This window comes from Manduca sexta, chromosome 11 (genome assembly GCF_014839805.1).
Source record: "Manduca sexta isolate Smith_Timp_Sample1 chromosome 11, JHU_Msex_v1.0, whole genome shotgun sequence".
NCBI classification, from domain to species: Eukaryota; Metazoa; Arthropoda; class Insecta; order Lepidoptera; family Sphingidae; genus Manduca; species Manduca sexta.
The window spans coordinates 7,744,156-7,765,834 of record NC_051125.1 but is presented as its reverse complement, the minus strand read 5'-3'; the positions used below and the strand labels follow the sequence as shown (position 1 = coordinate 7,765,834).

General features: G+C 34.1%; 1 protein-coding gene across 1 annotated transcript in view; it reads left to right on the top strand.

Annotated features, from left to right (window-relative positions):
- Positions 1-21,679, top strand: part of LOC115452918 — a 90,387-nt gene that overhangs the window by 40,757 nt on the left and 27,951 nt on the right. Inside the window, exon 6 of the mRNA XM_030181543.2 lies at positions 20,276-20,537. Coding sequence (XP_030037403.2) covers positions 20,276-20,537 — 262 coding nt within the window. The remainder of the gene's footprint in view (positions 1-20,275; positions 20,538-21,679) is intronic.

The window sequence follows — 21,679 nt, the reverse complement described above, 5'->3', positions numbered from 1 at the left end:
CGCTTGTTTTAGAATCCAATATTCGAAGAGCTCTACTTTATTATTCTATTATTGTTTATTGACATTTTATTGATCAGAAATCAATATTGCTAAACGTTCATAAGATACTTCAAATAATTCGAACTAAGTATAGATAAACAATTTATCTAAAAATACTAACAAACATCGATATATATGTACTCCGTACTAAATTTAGCGTTCCGAACATTCACTATGTTCAACTGATTTGAACTGCAATCATTCAAACTGACTTTAGTATGGTCAATATTGACAGCTTGTGGTTGTGTACGGAGTGGCGCTCATGATATAACAACTCGAGTCTAAGTGTAAACCTGGATTTCAATAAAAAATATTAGTCAAATAAGTGAAATATGTTGTTGTTCAAGTGAATAAATAAGTTATAACAGTGACGTTTTGGTTGCCATTTTAGTTCAGTTTTTGAACAAATAGTTTATATGGACGTTCGTGTCTATAGAATATCAATGCTAACAAAAATGTCTCGCAACAGACGCGACAAACTTTATCATTCAATGAATAATTCCCGCAAACAACGAGTGTAAGAGATAATTCCTCCCCTGTCACATTAGCTCCGGGCCCAGGCGAAAATTTAATTTCACGCGCTTTCTGAAGCACATGAACGGGAAAGGTTTTACAATATGTAACAACCTTTACGAATCCCGACGTGAACTTTAGATTTCGTACAAGTTTTGTGTGATATCTGAAAGCTTCGAGTTTTCTACTTTCAGAGAAACGTAAATTATTTAATTTAGAGTATTTACTTTTTAATTTGTATATACAATTAAAGGTTTTTAGAGTATATTAGCGACATCTCTCGTATAATGTTATAGGTATACCAAGATAGACAATTATTTTTAATAATACTATACCGATTACAATACACAGAAATATGCTATATAACATTTTAATTTTCCTACTTCTCTATACTTTTATGTGAAAAATCTTATATGATGCTACCTATTTTTTTTACATATTTGCCAGTTTGTGATGAATGGTTATTTGAAAATACAAAAAATGTATGACATTCGTATCGGCAATTTCATATCACAATATGAATATATTGAATATCTCATATATCAAAATGTACCGATTATTTTAATATCATAAAAATAATACGTTGTTGCTTATTATTTATACATATTACAATTTTTTAACACGACGATGTCTGTACATTATAGATGTTTAAGAAAAACGATCTTTATTAGCAACAGAAGCTAAAACAACTGTTTTTAGAATTGTTGTGTGTTTGACTGTCTTTATGTCGCAACATGCATCACACAAAAACTATTCCATGGAATTTAATGCAATTCTCACTGATGTATTTGTTGTAAATATGGTATATGTTCTTAGTATTTAAATAAAGTTAGTAAAAAGATGTTATTGACATGAGTGTTTATTTCGGACTAAAGAGAAGTAACTATGGCAAACAAAATACAATTAGTTCTAAAAATAGAACATATAAAAAAATAATAAGTCACGACGAAGGTTACAATCTCCAACAGCCGCCCTTAATCGCAGTTGTGACAGAAAACAAAACAAATAAAATAATTAAGTTTCTAAACCTAAGTTAACTACACATCGTTTGTGTGCTAGAGGTCCGAGGGCCTTCGTTAGTACATCAGCAGGCATATCGTTACTTTTTATATATTCTAACTTAACAATATTATTAGATACCTTTTCCCTAATAAAGTGAAACCTAGTATCTATATGCTTTGTCCTGCTGTGGTGTACAGGATTTCGAACAAGATTAATGGCACTTTGGCTGTCAGAAGCTAAGTTAACTGAACAAAGTATACCTGTTATCTCGTATATAAACCGACGTAAGTAACACGCTTCCTTCGTGGCAGACGCTAATGCCATATATTCTGACTCGGCCGAACTTAACGCAACAGTAGGTTGCTTCTTGGATTCCCATGATACTGGACCTCCACTTAACTTGTAAACATAACCGGTGTATGACCTTCTGTCGATTGGACAGTTTGCCCAGTCTGCGTCACAAAAACCCTTTAAATGGTTCTTCATTCTTATGACTTGACCATCCGTTCTTCTTGCCATATTATTTTTAAACTAATGGAGTATCCACGGTCTTACACTCCTTCATATTAAACTTTTCTAATATAGAAAGAATATAATTCAGAGATCTTTTAATGAAAAATATCTCGACAAATCTTCTCAAAAATTCAAATTCTTGACAGTGTCAAATGTCAAATTAGATTTAAAGAAGACTATTATGTCATCAACAAAATTCCTAATATCATAAGTTCTTTACCATAGAGTTTGGTAGTTTAATTTTGTAAATCCATTTACATGGCATAACCTTTTTTTAGGCTTATCTACTAAATTCCATGTATGGAGTTTCATTAAAGAACTATACTCACCAGCCATATTATGGTGCCACTTATCAGCATCATCGGCATGAGTAGCTTCGTAATATGTCGTAGGTTCATTAGAATCTACCATTGACGTATTGTAAGCCTTATAAAAATTTGTTGGTTTTCTGTCTCTGGAAGGGTATCTGCGCTCAGGGTGCGATTCCTGTTCCAAATTCGCTGTCTCTTTTTCCACACTAGGCATCCTTAAGTCACTGAGAGACTCTCGCTCTTCCAGAGTCGCTGACTCTTTTGCACTTTCTAGATTTACTGGTAAAGTTGCTTCAGCCGCCGGGCTGATACTCTCATCACAGTCATAGAATTGACAGTCATGATCAAACTCAGAATCAATCTCTTTTGCTCATCAAATAACAATATAGATTCTGACTGTGCGACAGATTGCTTCTGCTTTAGCGCTGTAAAGCAATTTTCAAAAAAGGTTGCATCTCTGGATATAATAACTTTTCGTGGGTTAGCAGGATCCCTAAAAATATAAGTGCCTGGATTTTCAGAATAACCGACGAAAATTGCTTCCTGTGCCTTGACATCTAATTTTTTCCTGTGACACGAAGGTATATGGACTAGAGCTCTACAACCAAATACTTTTAGATGGCTAAGATCACCTTTTCGTCCATACCATTTGTCATAAGGAATTTGTCCACCTAAGGCTCGATGAGGAGACCTATTCTTAAGGTAAATGGCAACTTGGAATGCATCTTCCCAGAATGCTTTCGGTAGTGAACTTTCAGCTAGCAACGTTCTTGCCTTTTCTGTAACCGAACGATGGGTGCGTTCCGCTACTCCAACTTGCTGAGGACTATAAGGCGTCGTTGTTTGATGTTCAATACCTTTTGAAGCAAGATAATCAACAAACTCTTTATTCACGAACTCCTTACCTCCATCAGTCCTAATTGCTTTAATTGTTTTATCTAACTGATTTTCAACAAAACATTGAAACACACAAAATATATCTTTGACTTCTGTTTTAGAAGAAATAAAATAAGCAAACACTTTTCGCGTATAATCGTCTACTATTGTCAACATATATCTATTTCCTTGAAAAGAAGTTGTAGACACCGGTCCCATCAAATCCATATGGATCAGTTCCAAAGGGGAAGTAGCCCTATTAAACGCTAACCTTTTGAAAGGTTTTCTTGCTTGTTTACCTTCCACGCAAGCGATACAACTAGTTTTATCTACTCCTGTATACTTTATACCTACCTTGTGATTTTTCAGTTGGTTCATGCCTATACGACACAAATGTCCTAACCTCTTATGCCATATTTGATAACTATCCTGACAACCAGAGTGCACATCTTGTGTCAAAAAATTATCCGCCACATTCTCGGAAACATTTACAGTACCATCTAAAACGTACAGTCCACCACAGGGCGAGGCATGAGCAACAGATTCACCTGTAAAATTAAAAGTATCAGATTTATAAAAGTTACATCCATTTTTATCAAAAACACAAATAAAACCCTTTTCAACAGTTTTATATACAGATAACAAACTAGCTTTCAAATCTGGTATATAAGCAACATCACTAATATTGTTGACCACGTTCTCGGGCGTGTTTATTGAAATATTTCCAATTCCGCAGCACTTAATCTGTTCTCCATTTGCGACAGTAACAGTACCTTGATTCTGTATCGAGATATTCTGAAACCAGTCCCGTCTAGAAGTCATGTGTCTAGTACAACCTGAATCTACATAAATTATGTCCTTTCTTGGGTTTCCAGAAGTATTAAGACTTGTAAATATCGTATCATTGGTATTTACCGCATTGCCTTTCTCCTTCTTGTTTCTCTGTGGACAGTCTGGTCTCTTATGTCCAGGTGTCTTGCACTCATAACAAACTATATTCTTCTTCATTGACTTAGGCTTCTTCTTCGCATGAAAAACAGAGTCTAATGACGTAGCCACATCTTTGGACATTTCATTAAGCAGTTTTGTTTTCACCAACTCTGTAGTCACGTCTACATTGCAATTTTCTAAAGCCATAATGAGAGGTTCATACCTTGGAGTTAGACCTCCCAAAAGTATTGCAGCAATAGACTTGTCCTCTATGACTACATCAATATCCGCAAGATCCTGTGCGGTTGACATAACTGCGTTAATATATAGTTCAATATTTTTGAACTCTGATAGACTCAACCTGTACAGTCTACGCTCCAAAAATAATCTTCGTCCTATTCCCTTATCTTCAAAAACTTTTTGCAAACAAGTCCATGCCTCAGATGCAGTTTTCGCACATCTTATATGGGTTATCGCTGCACCTTCTACTGATAAGCATATCTTTGCTAATGCCTTTGCGTCTTTGCGTACCTTTGTAGAGGCAGGGGTTGTGTCTCCATTTGGGTATCCACCGATTGTTTCCCACAGATCCTCATGCATAAGGTAATTGCGCATCTTAAATTTCCATGTAGGATATCCATCTTTATTCCTCAAACATGAAAATGTAAAAGATGAGCTCGACGACGGGGAATTTTTCACACTCGAAACATCTCCAGATTCATGTGACATTTTCAGACTATTACTATTTCCTAGTCACACAAAAATATATTCAACTTTATTTTACCAAAAAACGTGAAAAAATCTAAGAACTAAGCGTTCGTGCTGATAACGTGTTGTAAATATGGTATATGTTCTTAGTAATTAAATAAAGTTAGTAAAAAGATGTTATTGACATGAGTGTTTATTTCGGACTAAAGAGAAGTAACTATGGCAAACAAAATACAATTAGTTCTAAAAATAGAACATATAAAAAATAATAAGTCACGACGAAGGTTACAATCTCCAACAGTATTGCTAAAAGTTTAACATAAAATATACGCTTAACTACATGCTGGGAAAATATAAAGCGTGACTTTTACCCCAAAGAAAATCTTTCACTCGGGCAGAGCCGTAAGCAAAAGCAAGTATTAAATATTTTATGTTGCTACTATTATATTTTTCGAACAAAATCTGTCTGAGACCTAATTCATATTCGTTCTACAGTTCAAAACCTGTTTTAATTTAATATTTCAATAGAAAGATGATGAGAGAAAATACAAGAGAAAACGATGTTAAATCAATTTTGACGTAAAACGTTTCTTTCGGTTTATAGACATCGTAAAATTACAATTTATTAAAAATGTTATTAATAAAAATCTTATTACGTTAAGGGCAATAAATCACCATCAATAAAATTCAGGGGAAGAACGATAAATTTCACTATGTAATGATAATAAAAAATTATATTGACGCTCTGCGCAAGTCAATTGGAAATATCTTTTATTATCAATAATAGACATATTTTTATAATGCGTTAAAAATACATCTGCAAAATCATATACTAAAAGATATTAGAATAGTAAATGTGGAAACGAGTAACCATTTAAACCTCGTACTATGCGGTAAAAACGATACCTAAACTCAAGATCAAAGAAACTGTCAGTTCTGCCAGGACATATGTCCAGGGAAACAAACCGGTGATATTCAAAAAAGACAATATCCCAATTGCTACGTGGGTCACATAATCTACGGTATAATGTTGTTTTTGTGGAGAACTTTTGCCCTTTCCGATGGATCCACGTTAATTCAATGTTGCGCTCTACTTATTACACGTACGAGTGGATTTCAAATGTTTCAAATTGGTGATTACGTAATTATTTTTAGATACTCATTTAATTATTTAGTTATCTAATGTATCTGGACAGGATTGCATGTGGAGAATTTAGATGTTAGGTTACTTTTAATCAAATAACTGGTGGTATGTCTCTCATATGTGTAGTCATTTTTGCGTTTCGGTTTGAAGGATATTGTAGCCAGTGAACCTACTTAACATAATAAGACTTAACATCTCAATTCTCAGGATGGCGAGCGCAGTGGAATACCAAACAATACTTTGTAATTCAAGGTGTTGGATGGTGTTTCTACTGTTAATGGACGGTCGTATCACTTACCATCAGGCGAACGGCAACCTCGTCACCTCATTCAAAGCAATAAAAAAAAGTAAACAAGCAAATTCTTTTAGAATCTTAATAGAGCTACATATATTCCTATAACTAATGAGTGTAATGAACCCAACATGCAAGTAACAATGCACACTCATATCACAGTCGGCGACATGTTAACGTGCAACATACGTAAGTCGTGAAGCATAAATAGAGCGTAATGAGTAGTATCGAGTGCGCTCAAATGGAGCGCTTGCTAGACGAACTTCCAAGCACATTGGTTATGCAAAGCGGATTATTTTGAGTACACGGTCCCGCCGCGCTTTTACCGTGAGTTGGGGTACTTTGCCGACTTGTCGACTCGTGAATCTTCAAACGACATAAAAGTTTACAAACTGTAAATAGGAGCAAGCTCGATACGCCAGCATGAGTTATCAACTCGAGCGCTCAACTTTGATTATAATGGGTGTTTGGAAAAATGAATATTAAGTTTCTGGGACTTGTGATACATTCTTGTCTTTCATGAATTCATCCTAGTCTTAAAGTTATTTGTTGATTCGGCATTACTTATTTATGTTTTATTTAGTACGAAAACAATTTATTCGTTTAAATAGTTTTAATCTCAAAGCATCATAAATTTAGTCACTATTCATTCCTTGGTTTATATCCAAATTAAGAAGCCTCAAACACAATACTAACGATCAGCATTATGTATACTTCGCCTAGTAATACACTATATTCGCTCTCTCTAAACATACATACAACGTTAATTGTTCCAAATCCTCAAGTCGTCCCCAATTCGACAAGGCCGCCTTTACCGAAAGTTACACAACTGTTTATCTATTATTATAGTTAAAAGGTTTTCTCGAGCGTTCGCAAACTGTCCACCTCACATTCGACACACGTTTTCAATTTAACGTCCTCTCGTCGAGATCTTTGGCGCCAGCCCTTATCAGCGCTATTCAAGTCGCACCCCGGAGTAAATAGTGACCCGGTCATCCCTTGTAACTACGCGTGACTAATTTATATGACGTCATGGTTAGCGAGTGGAAAATAATGGATGAATGGGCGATTTGCGAAATCAATATGAGATATCTTTTATAACACTGATACATTTAAAACATAGGTTCATCACAACGCTGTTAGCTAACAAAGATAAATAATATTGGATCGGCGTACTTTATAAAATTACAATGGTGTAAAAAAATATAGCTCCAGTTTTTATAAATATGTGTGACTCTAAATTGGATTTGGATACGCATTGCTCTTTCAGCAACAAACAAAAGCATCACCGACATACTACAACACAAAGAGATACAAATAAAACATATTTTTCAGTTGTTTTTTATGTCGCATTGACTACGGAACAAAACAAATTGAGACTAATAAAATGTATCCAGAATAATCTGCTTAAAAATAAATACGATTAATGAACGATCCAAGAACTCTGCCCGCTTTGTACGAGAACTTACGTATTTCAAATCAAGGTTCACTGCCTAAAGCAATTTGTTTCTTATAAATATTATTTTTTTTTACAAGATATTTTATGTCTCAACGCATTAAACCCTTTACCAATAAACGTTATTGGACATTTCAATTAATCTAAAATTAATTAAATTAAAATATAAACAATTTTTAAATAATTCTAATTAATAATTAAAAATATTCGCTTAAACCAACAGGAACAATAGGTGAATAGATCGCCTAATACAAATAAAATGTTGATATTCGATACTGTGTATGTCATCAAGTGTGGCACAGTGCAGCATACTCCGTTTGGCCTTTTTAATGTTCGCGAAATATAGTTTTGGCACGCACCTGGTGTACGAGATTTGGATAAACATCATATTTATTTTTTATACCGAGATTTCAGAATTTTAAATTCATTGCGTACCTATAATATTATCTAAGACAAATGAAAAGTTATTGTTGCATGACAATGACTACCATTTGATCTAAAATTATTTCATCTCAACATTCACTTATTAATCTTTCATAATCTATATATAGTAATATTATAAAGAAGAAAAACTTATGAGTTTGTTTGCTTGTATGTTTGTAGTGGCTTACAAAAGGGAGGGCTATTCTCTGAAACTTCCTAACTGATTTTGAAAACTCTTTCACTAATAATAAGTTACAATACTCCTGAGTAGTTTAAACGGGGCAAGATTAAACGGGACTTTTATTCTTGAAAAAATTTCATGTAGGCAGAACCGCAGACAAAAGCTGTATATATAGTACATATTATACGCCTCTCGTTAATGATTTAGAACAAATAGCCCACGTAAGACAAATAAAATATTTTTCTTTAACTACTTAAACAGCCTTATCTGCATAAGCCAATTACGAACTAAAAGATTAAACAAAGCATTCCAAGTTAAATTTTAATTAGGTTTGCTTTAATTCCAACTCCAGAGGTAATGTAAAACCACTTTATATTAAAACCTCTTACACAATAAATAAATCGCTGTCCTTTTGAATTTAAAAAGGCATCATTTTTTCTAAACGAAAATTGGGTATATTGAAAAATATATGTTTGGTCTTCCGTATGAAAAAACATGTTGGAAAATATGATCTAGTACAAATACAATTCAAATAATTTTGACGCATTTTACTCTGTCTACAAGGTTTATTTTTATTCGCTAAATTTTAAAATGTGTAAAGAAGCCTTACATTTTACAAGCGGCTTATTTAATACATTAAAAACGACTTTGTTCCATTTGTATAACCAAATCTCATATATACTTTAAATTTTATATAAAACCTAAGTTAATGAAAAGTAAACATATATTTTTTTTACATTATAAATAAGTTTCATTGAAATGGATATCAGGTAACGCGTGCGTATTTATGTGTGTATTTCGGAACAAAATATTCAAAATGGTATTTAGTGTTAAACGCCAAATAATGTAGGTTTTTGCGTACTCCTGTAGATACCGAAAAAATCACTTGCTAACTGACTTTTATAAGGTTCCATGTTATATTTCTTGCACTAATTGAATTACTTTACTTTTACTTAATTTTTCAAGCATTTCCACTGATCCCGGAATATCAGGCTAACAGTAAATTATTGTCTTGTGAAATACCAACTTCAAAATTCTAAATGTCTCATTTTTCCAATATAAAGAAATTACGTATTTCCTTATAATACCGAGAAAAAGTTATCCGAATGTAATAAGGCATAACAAAGATGCTATGAACATATCGCCCTAGAAATTGGTGTCTCAAGTTTCCTGAAGAAAATGTGAACCCCATACGGAAGTAAAACATCTTTAAGATCACTAAAATAATAAGAAATATCTGGAGGAAACGGCCGTACTCTCAAATTAGTACTAGTCTATAATTTAAACGCTTAATACTCATAACTATTAATACTAGGTCATTGGACCATTTATATCTATAACCTATACTTATATGTAAAGCTGAACAATTGGTTTGTTTGTACATGCTAATCTCAAGAACTATTAAACCGTTATGAATATTTTTTTCACTAATAGGAACTTATATTACTCCTGAGTCCTATAGGCTTTTTATCCCGGGAAAATATAAAGCGGGACTTTTATCCCGGAAATGTTTTTTTATGCATGCGGTTCCGCGAACAAAAGGTCGTTACTGATATAACGATAAAAATAAATTGAGCAATAGATCGACTTAGTTTCCCGAATCAAAGATTTTTATAATTCATGGGATATATGCTAATTTGTTATCCTCAAATGCATTAATTGATTTTTATTCCTATACGCATTTTATTTTAGAAAAGTTATAATGGCCGAATCAACGCGTAAAAGCTAATAATGAATAAATACATGCTAATATTATAATATGCAAAACCTCTCCAAAATGGGATAACTTTAATAGGGTCCGTTTAACCAAATATAATCAACACAATGTTACTCCAATATTACATTTACATAATACAAGGGTAAATAATACCTTTATATTTAAGCTATTACCTTAATAGCGTAATGCGTATTCAGTACGACTGTTATGCTGAGGTCTCGAGTTCGTTACTCAGTTGCATAAAAATATTGATTTTTCTGCCCAATATTTGCAATTATGCGCGATTAACATTAAACTCAACCACATAGGATCTAACATGGCTTGCTAAATATCCGTGTTACACCTCTGTCTACCCCTAAAAGGAAAACATGTAGTTATATGTATAGAAATAGGCACTTAAGATACTCCTTTATTTCGTTTTTGGGACGTGAGAGTTTTTGTTAGACACAAAAGCCATTTCCAAATTAGACAGACATCGAATTCGTCCGCACTGGTCTCGTATTTATTCCTCTCCATTGCCCTTGGGACCTCATCAATCACCGCGCACTCTTTGTCTTAGGTATTTTGATACGTATATAGATGTTTATTTCTAAGACAAAAATACTTAGAAAAATTTAAGACGTCGGTTTTTCGATTCGATTTTGGTACATACAGAGATTTTAGACCAGAATAACAAAAATATAAGTCCATCTGCAAAACTAATATAATATAATTTGAAATATAAAAAGCTGTACTTAAAAATGAAAATTCGTAATATCTTGCGTATCACGTGTTTGCGCGGTTGCGGAGATAATATTAAACGCATGGATTGCCCAGACTGCCTTTGACACGATCTCAACTCCTTCTCGAACCTGCAAATCACTTCGCGTCTGTTCCGCTCATGAACAATAGCGAAGCATCGTTCAGTATGATTGCCACTTAAAAGGCAAGCGCACTTAATGGTCAAGTTGGTGAAATGACCCGTCGCATGAAAAGCAACTTAAAACATCTCTAAGTTTTCCGTATTTTGTTTTTCACCATCGTTAAGTCAGTAGAAATTACTTTCTGTTGAGCTTTTTATATAACAATGTGTACTACACGTTGACAAAGTGCTCGCTCTCCGACGAAAATATCGTTTTTCATAATTTATTCTGTCACGGCCGTCGTCTTCGCTAGCGGATTCAGCACTCCGAAACTTGTAAATGTAGTCGACATCTTGAATTTGTACGAGAGATTTTATCTCATATTGACTAGGATATTGTTTGTGTCATGTTAATAATATTTTTCTGCCAGGTATGTCTTTTAAATAATACAAATATGACAAAGTTCTGTTTGGTTGCAAAATTTTGCAAATCAACAAAGTTTTAATTATACTCGTGAATAAAATGGCTTTATTGGAAAGTTGAGTTTACATAGACGGCTGATTGATAAACCATACATGTTAGTCCAACAATAAACGTTATTACATGAGAAATCTATGAATAGGTATTAACTGTTAAATAGTTACACCTTATTTGCATCCTCTCTATTCTAGATGATATATTTGTAATTATTAACTTCCCCACATTCACGTAGTCAATTATTATTTAGTTTTATGTCTTTTACAATTCCAATAAGCGCGCTCTAAATTTAAAGAAACCACCTCAGTAAGATGATCCCAGTACTAGCCTGGAATAATACCAGCCAAAAAAGAAACGGCGAAGTGTGACAAAGTAACTTACAATATAGTTTTTATCCAACCAAAATGAATCGGTCCTTGGAGATAACTCGTGCCTCGAATAACAATAGTTCATATATCACAAAGGAGTTTCATCGGCAAAGTCACAACCTTTTCATATCCACACATTTTCTACATCTAGTTTACAATTTGCGTCGGTAATCTCATTGTACCGTAAATGTTATATTACTCGAAACTTTTGCTGTAACTACAAATAACTTCAGAACACCGAATAGTCTATGATATTCCAAGTTCAGTGAGGTGCGAAAGGTTGTTTCAACACGATTATACAGTTGTATCGCGAATGTCGACGAAGACTGGATTCAGACGCGAATAGCTGGGGATTAGAGGGAAAGTGTGAGCGACTGATTATGAATTTAATAATGTGAGTGAAGTGAAAGGCAGTTATTATAAGCTTATATCTGTACATAAATGGGAATACAATAGCTATGTTGTTTATATATGTTTAGTATTCGTCGTTATGTTCTATTTGTATTATGGATGGAATTATTTATGTAAACATGTATTTGAAGATTTTTTCAATATACAATAAAACTTACTAGTGGTCGTCAAGTACAAATTCGACCATCGAATTTAATATATTTGTAACACATTTTGTACATATGTTGTGTATGAGCTTTAGTCATGCCAAAATTCACACTTCTCCGTGCGCGCAATGTGCTTCAAAAGGAGCACGTTTTCTACAAATTTTCTACAAATAATAATCTCTTCTCAGTTTCACCAGAAACTTTAACAATAAACAAAAGAATAAACAGGTGTGTCAAAAGCATGTTAGTGTACGTACTGTAATTTTTTTTATTTAATGCATTCCTCATACATATTATATTAGTTTTCTGCACTTTTTCTCGATATAAACTTTACTTGTACCCAATTTAGTACTCCTCCATCCGCTTACTTTTCGTAAAAAGGGGTATAAAATTTTTGCTTCATGTATTAATATATAGATATAAATATAATTAGCTCTCAAATAGTTGGCACATGAAGATACACTATTACATTATCGAATATATTATGGTAAAAAATTAACATTGCGTATTCCAGTAATATAAAATATGTAGAGTCATGTGGGTCAAGAGTGCGCATTTAAACTTTGACGCTTCATAACATCGAAAACTATTTATAAAATAAAACGAAACCGTGTTAATCAGTAAGACTGTTTATTTGTCAACAATTTGGATATAAAACTATTGTTAAAAAAACCTTATATTTCAAGATACTATGAAAAACAAAGAGCGATCCGAACACGCACACTTACCCCTTTATAGGGGTAAGTGTACGCAGCATCGTGGGTAAGTGTACGCACCACTGTGTGTAAGTGTATGCAATAATATAAAAGAGATTTTAACCTATTATAGCTAGCTTAAAAACAACATTTTTTATTTATATGTACTTATGGTATGAAATTTTTCGCTGGTTGAAGCATCAACATGTTGGTGAAAATGCAGTGGTGGCAGAACTGGTCAAAATTATGTCTGTAGCTGAACATAATCGATACAGAGGTGTCCATGATATTTTATTTTCCTTGTTAGCGTTGGATGATGTCAATGTAAGTCCAGTAGTCAACGACACATTTTGTACAGGTTGACTAAATGATGTAGGAGCTTTTTCGATCTGCAAAGAAGAGTCTTGCCCGGACATAGAAAGATTAAGGAATGTTGAAGGTAAAGTCATTCCCGCACTTGCCGAAACTTCTTATGTAGGTAATTTAGAACAGATGGATGCTATTATGTTTGTCAAAGGCTGTGTGCGTGATGGAGTTGCAGCTTCTTGGATAGGTCCCTGACCCGCTGTATTTGGCAAAGACTCTTCTACATTGTGGAAGAGCCACTGAAGAGAGATTGTGAGTTACTGAAGCTGCCGCGAAATTTTCCTCCGACAAAATGTCACTATCTTTTGGCCAGAATCCAGAAACTTTGATTATACCCAGTCTTGTACAGCTAAATTCGATGACGTGTTGAATCGATGCTTAATGTTATTCACTTCAGCATACTCATAAATCAACTGCTGGAGGTTCTGTATAGTAAGACCGTAATAAAGATCATCACTTTGTTTGATATATTTGTATATAGGATTCTCTTGATCTTTGGTGAATGTCAAAGAAAATCGTTTCATGCTGGTAGCTGTCTTCGCAGCTTTTATACGTTTTCGCAGAGTACTTTCCTAAGTCCGACTAGATAGGCAGCTTTTTGCTTACTGGTGCCTTTTGTAATTAATAATTTGGCGGTTTCCAGCTGTTCATCTGTGACAAGGCACCCTGAGCTTTCCTCTGGTAATCTCGAAGCATTTTCAATGTGTATTTGGATTCTGAAACAAAAAATAGCATCACATGTACAAAGCCATGCAAGCGGGGTAAGTGTGCGCATGCGCACACTTATACGACAAGCTTCTGCGCACACTTAACTCAAACCATTGAAACAGAATTTTAGCAATATTGTTACTTATGGGGTCATTATAACAACTCAAAGACTGGCAATTATGAAACTAGATATTAAGTAGCACTCGATTCTAAACAACATATTTCCAAAAAGTTTACATGACTAAAAAAAGATTACGTGTCAAATGTGATAAAATATCGTAAGAATTTTAGTAAAAATCTTCACTTACCTGTAAAAATAAAATGGTGCGCATACGGCAGCTGTAACACAAGCGCTACGCAGGACATCGCGCGGGGTACCAAAGAGGACAAATGCCGTCCCTTAGTTATAAATCGTATTCGAGATATTTTAAATGCGCACACTTACTCGCTACGCACACTTACCCTACATTACTCTACCCTCTTTAATAACATTTCAATTTTGAACATATTGAAGGTATCCATCACTTAGTGTCAATTAGAAAAAATCGTCTGCTAGATATATTAAATATGACGAATAATAATTTTATTTTATTTTTCAAATCGAAAGTATAAATCTATCTTAAAATATTATGTCTTAAGATTTCATAAACATTGTGTATTCAATTTGCTTTTATAAAAACATTAAATTAAAGAAATTATTTTTGCTCTAACTCAAATAAATTTCATCGAGATACAATCTAGACGATTAAATTGATACCGTCTCCCAAATTTTCTGATTTTATTTTATGATAGACTTCAACAAACAAATATTATAAGCATTAGATCTTAACATTCTTTTTAAAGATTTTAGAATAAAATGACCTAGTATGACACTCTAGGAATTAAATCAAGCTTTTGTCGCATTCACACAACATATTAATAATCAAACAAACACTCCAAGCCTTCTTATATAATGTTAAGGGTTATGTATAACCATATAAGACTCCGCCCCCCCCCCCCCCTGAGGCAATTCCTGTGTGCTCGATCTCCACACCAAATGCACGCCCATGCACGGGGAGGGCATTTGTCGCGGCCCTAGGCTCACAGCAAAGTGTGTATGCCTCATGCTTGTAAGTACACATTGAGGCCTGTGAGGGACTCGCGAACATTTCCCTTCCATTTCTTCTCCGCCCATCCTAAGATGGTTTCTTATCTTCCCCCACACTTCCTTGTCACCTTCCTCCGGAGCCCTGCAGTCGCTAAGCCGGGGGAATCTAGTATCCCGTTCGCTGTTTTCCCCCGGTGTTGACTGCGGGGTCTGTATTAAAAAAAAACCTTATAAGACTTTCAACATCCCGATTTTTGGTATTAAATACTCATTTTAATGACAATATTTCGGTGTATTTCCCATTATCTATGCTATTCGCTTTGACCAAGCACTCCTATTGACTCGTAGTCAAAGGACATGACAGTTTTATGCACTATTGCGCTCGCTTTCTCGTAGACCCATTGAATTTGCACGAGTGAATCCTTGTGTACTTTGGCATAGTTCATTAGATCACGTGGCAGTTATTCTGTGTTAAAGTGGAGCAATTATATGCATAAAAGTCAGACAGTACATAAAGTATAGACAGTTTATTATTTCATGAGTGAAGTTATAGACTCAGTAAAGTGGTCACAATCGGTCGTAATTAATTTCAGATGCCTTGCCTGGAATTTATTCTTCAAAAGGGTAAGCTATACGGATATTTTTACGGATATTACCTATATTTTTACTAGTCATATACAATAAGATTGTTAGTAATTGAAATGATAATTACATGTAGTATTGTATTTGTGTGTATGCTATGACATGCATATACATCTTTTTACGCGTCCCATAAAGTCGCATTTATAAATCCCACACACTATCAAACGTTATAAATAAGGAACCCCAAACCCATTACTCTAACGCAAACTTCTAAGGTATTGTGTGGCAATCTGTTTGTGTGCGATTGTATGGCCCGGCAAACTGGCTCCTACAGCCGATACTATTGACGGCGGAAACAATGAAGACGTAGTGCCGTCTTGCGAATGTAGTTTCAATGCAAATACCCTATGAACAGTCATAGGTATTCATTTCTATTTGTATGGATATTATGTATGGTGCTGTTAGTTATAAGAAATGATTGTGGAATAAAAATGATTTTCTGTGTGCAGTCACAGAGTTAAGTCATGGAAACAAGTAAAGCGGAATTGAGTATAATTGGGTGATGGCTAGTTTTTTATACACTTATAAAAAACAATGTCTTGTAAAATGTAGTGGAAAAAGATTTTTTCTTAATGTATGCAATAATGAATAAGTTATACAGCTTTGAAATTCGGTGGAAGTGGCTGTCAAAGAATAGAAATAGCAAACCGTGACGTCATCGAGTGTCACCAGCCGTAACGCGGCGTGCGTGAGAAAAGATAGCGGATAACCCCATCACGCACCCACTTATGGTTCCAATAATATTCCAAACATGAATTACTAATTAACTTTTCAACCAATTTTGATGCTAAATTCACGGAAGAAGTTCTTTTTCATTTTGTTTTCTGTTACATATAAAATAATGTATATTCAAATCAAACATAAAAAGTGCCCCATATCACCGTAGTCGGATAAAAAGAGTTAGGCAAACAATTGTGCTCTGTGCTAATAGCTTGACATTTTTATAACTCGTAATGATTTCATTAAAAGACCTTTAATCCATATACCTACATACGAAAATGCAAAAATGATAACTTAAATCATGGCATTAGGGTTGTCCTGATCTTCTTATAAACTCACGTCTTTGATAATAAGGACCCAAACATTCGAATTTCGAATATCTACAAAAAAATCTATATTATCATTTGCTAGGCACAGGGCGGACGCAAAAGGTACGCCAGTGCAAGGGAGTTGCTTAGCAACTAATCTCCGGTAGTCAGTTGCTACGTACAAATGATGTATTTTCTGAGTTTGTGATTTATTTTACTAAGGATGTAATATTTTGAATATTTTAAGATTTTTATGAAGGCCTCGGAACAATTTAAATAATAACTTGATGAACTTAATAAAAAACTTGATTGTCTCTTGTCATTTAAATTAAACTATTTTACGAATTTTATCGCGGTTTTAATATTTTACTTTTCTCCCGACGTTTCGAAGACTTTGCAGCCTTCATGGTCACGGGGAGGACTGAGGTGTTGTTCATCTGCAAAGTCAGAGTTACAATATCTACCTACATTTTATAAATATAAAACTTTTTAAATTTTTTTAGATGTTGGTGGTCCGATCTACGCAGAATGAGCTCACAGTGTCTTGAAGTCTGGCAGCCGGTCTTTTGGGTTCCGATTTAATTAAATGTAGAACTGGATCCCAGGCTTGTGCAAGCTTCCAACCGTCTTCCCTATTGAAATTAGGATGTTTTTTAATTTCAATAGCCTCGCGGATCATCCTAGGGAGGAATCGGTGTTCGTTAGCAAGGATTTGTGGCTTGTCTAGTCGCAGATAATGGTTGGAGCCTCCCTCAGAGTGTTCAGCGACTGCAGACTTCGTAGAGCGTCGGTGACCGAAGAAAGTAAAATATTAAAACCGCGATAAAATTCATAAAATAGTTTAATTTAAATGTCTAACATTCGCGTAAACTTAAGAAATCATTACGTCTCTTGTCATTACTAGCTCTTCATAAAATCTCTAGCGTACCTTAGGATATGAATGAAATAGTGTCTTTTTGGACACTTTATTATAAAAACACAGGAATTCAAACGTATAAGTTTATTTTATATATGATGCTTAATTATTATGTTTCTATTCTATTTGATGCTTAATGCTATCTAAAAGAGTATAACAAAGTAATTTAAAAACCAAATACTCGAACATAAACACTAGTTCTTTTTAGAATCTTCAACTCGTACAGCGTAATAATCATACTAAACAGTCAATAAAAATATACGTCTTGAATTTTACATGAAATATATTTAGAAATCTCTGCATAAACTTTAATTTCAACCGCCACAGCCCGTCATACGTAATCCCCCTAGGGGAAGTATTTAAGACCTACGTTAAATAATTTACGATGAATTTTAATGATTCCCCGTGATAGCAATGACATGTGTGACACGTTAAGCTGGGCTGGGCTTTATAGAGACAGGTAACACGCTCCGACCCAACGCGATAGCTATTTGTAATATTCGTATTGTAGTTTTTGAACCGTATAGAAATTGCTTTCAAACTGGCTTATGTTGTTAGGGGTAACCATCATTGGACACTACTGGACCCTACTCTACTAACCATCTGCAGAGGTTAGGGTGGGTATGGAGGGAAAGGAAGGTTAACTTTGCCGTGGCTAAATAATGATAATGGATTTATAGCAATGTTACTGCTGTTTTTAAGCATTTTTATTTAGTTACATCAATTAATATACTATTTTCAACGCAACGGCAGGAAAGTTTGAAGTCTGTATATCACTACGTGTGCTTAGAAAATGGATGTATTAGTATGTGTGCTTAAAACTACGCAACGGATTTTGATGCGGTTTTTTTAATAGATAGAGTGATTCAAGAGGAAGGTTTATATGTATAATAATAACATCCATTAAATAGTCAGCATTGCAACCGTGCGAAGCCGGGGCGGGTCGCTAGTGCAGTATAAGATACATTTATTTTGTAAGCTTTTTCGGTAACAAAAGAATGAGACAGCCAGTATTGAATAGTTTATGCTTAGTATAAAACTGAAATTACCAAGAGACCAACTCTACCCGTTAAGCATCATAATTGATACAGAAAGAACATGTGTTTATATATATTTGGTAATTATTTCAGTATAGATAGTAATTCTTAATAATAAAATTGTCGTGTACATTTCTGGAACTGGTTAGCAAATCAGAATCTTTTATATCTTAATGCAGAATAAGTTTTAAAGATCTAGGTAAATCGGTAACAATAAGTTATCAAAATATATTTTATTTTATTTTAATTATAATTGAGAAACTTACACCTAGTTCCATTATTCATATTGTAAAGGTACACTCAAAGAAGGCCAATTACAAGTTTCCACCACTAACATACACAAAACATTTTGATAAAAATTTATACTTCCTTCAAGAACCACTAAAAACCAAGAAAATAATTTAATATTACTTATATACAGTTTACCAATTTTGGAGCCAGTGCCTAATAAAAATGAATATATATAACCAACTCTTTTTTCAAGTCGGGTAAAAATAGAAAATACTGTGGACTGCCTCGGTGGCGTAGTTGTATTGCATGCCAGGTACAATAGCGCTCTGAGGTCCTGGGTTCGAATCCCGGGTCGGGCAAAGTGATATTTGGGTTTTTCTGCTCAGTATCAGCCCGGAGTCTAGAATTTGTGCCCGATATGGCGATAGGCTCGCCCCCTATCACATCATGGGATGGAACATACTTGGCGAATAGTGGGTGCCCTAGTTGCGCCTCTGCATACCCCTTCGGGGATAGATGGGTGATGTTATGTATGTATGTACTGTGGTCTACAAGGAGTAAATAAAAGTACAACGAGTAAATGAAAGTATTAAACCCGATATACTGTATGAAATTTAACACAACATGTATATCCACGATCTTGAATAAAATACCAGCCCGCCTACAAAGAAACAATAAAAGTTCATGTGAAAAATTTATTTCATCAAATTATACCTCTCGAGATACTTACTCGAAAACCTACGGCCATTACGTTGTTTATTTAAAAAGTTGATGTTCAGATGTAACATTATGTGTAAAGTTGTTCCAAACGGCTGTGCTTGGGGTGGCAAGATTGCTAGAAATGAATGGGTTATGAGAAATATACCTAGCATTTCTGATATCGCATTCCAAGTAAAGGCAAGGTTGGTTTATTTAAAATTTAACATAATACTATTTTAATAGTGTTATTACTTCAATTAATAATATAATTTTGGATAAAACACTAAAATAAAACTAAAACCAATTTTTACCTCTTGATTTCGGAAATAGTGTTGGAACCTATCGGCATATAAGAACAGTATCTTAGCCAGTCGTAATGCCAGTAAAATGATCCGAACCGTACTCACAAACTAATAGATGTCAGCTCTCTGAATTTATATAATATGCTACTGCAAATAATATTATGTATATACTCCTCATTTCTTGATAGTATAAAATACGTATGTTTCTCCAACAGATCGGCACAGAAGATCCGGCTCGTTAGACGAAGCGGCAGAAGATAGCAGTGACAATGGCGGCAGCACTCCCAAGAAGAAAACTGCCATTGAGGAACAATGGGAGAGGTCGGGAGGTTTCGAGCTCACCTCTGTGGAGCAAGAGACTTACGAAAAGTACTTCTATGGCACAGAGCATTGGAACTACTTCACGAATGATGAGGACCTTGGGCCTGTCATACTGTCCATCAAGCAAGAGACTCTTAATGCCCGTGATCAGTTCAGGTAAGTAATAAGTTAAAATGACATTCCCTTTAGTCACAGTTTGAATATTTGATTATTAATAATTTCACATTAGGTGAACCGTTTACTCGTTTCGGATCTTACTTTATTTAAAAATAAACTATGTAGATGATATGCCTATGATTTCCATTATAGAACATTAAAATCTTAAAAGATTTATTAGTAGCTGAAATCTGAAGAAATGAAATACTTAAGAATATGAATTCGAATAAATGTTCTAGATTTGAAAGTTTATAAATAAATTTAGATTTATTTTGTCTCGGTGCATTACATCGTCGCTTGCATATTTCTTGAGATTTATAGTTTGAAATGTTACAATTACTGTCTGTTTTAAATTTATCGGCACTTTAGTCATTTCCCATTTACAAGCATGATATATATTTTTTTCAGTTTTTTTTATCAATGTATTCATCGGAAATTCAGCGCAAATTTATTTTAAAATACTTATATTTTTATTACGAAACTTAATATTACCACAATTGTCTAGTCCGTACTAACTAAAGTTATGATTATCGTAAATAAAGAAAACTTTTACGAGTGGAAATTAATATTTTTCCTTATCAAAATAATGGATTTCACAAAGTTACGTACACAAATCCGTCCGCGCCATTGTTTCTATACGATCAGTTTTAATAATATCCATAGGGTATATTTCTAAATAAGATACATCTACTTATTTTAGTGCTAAGTAAGACTTTGAGTAAGAAATTGCTTCAGCTTCCAAATATACAACTTATTTTTAAATCACTCAGACACCCGAATTTTATATATTTGCATAATTAACTGGTAATCATTCCAAATAAAACAAAATTACAAATTGTTTACAATGTAAAATAATAATCATCAAAGCAAATAAAACCCACTTCAATTCACGCGTATTTTTAACAAATAGTGAATGTGGTGAAAACTGTTGAAAGCCTTACAAGTAGTTACATGCTATTGAACTGAATATTTCTTCGCTCAAGAGCGGTAGAAGTGGAAACGCGGCTGCCGACACGGAAATGTCAGATTTTCACATCAACGTTCATTCATTGTTCTTCAGTTTGTTGGCGGTTTTCATGATGCATTGTTATAATCCTATTTCAGCTGATCTATTGTTCTGCTCAATATCAAGTCTGCTAATT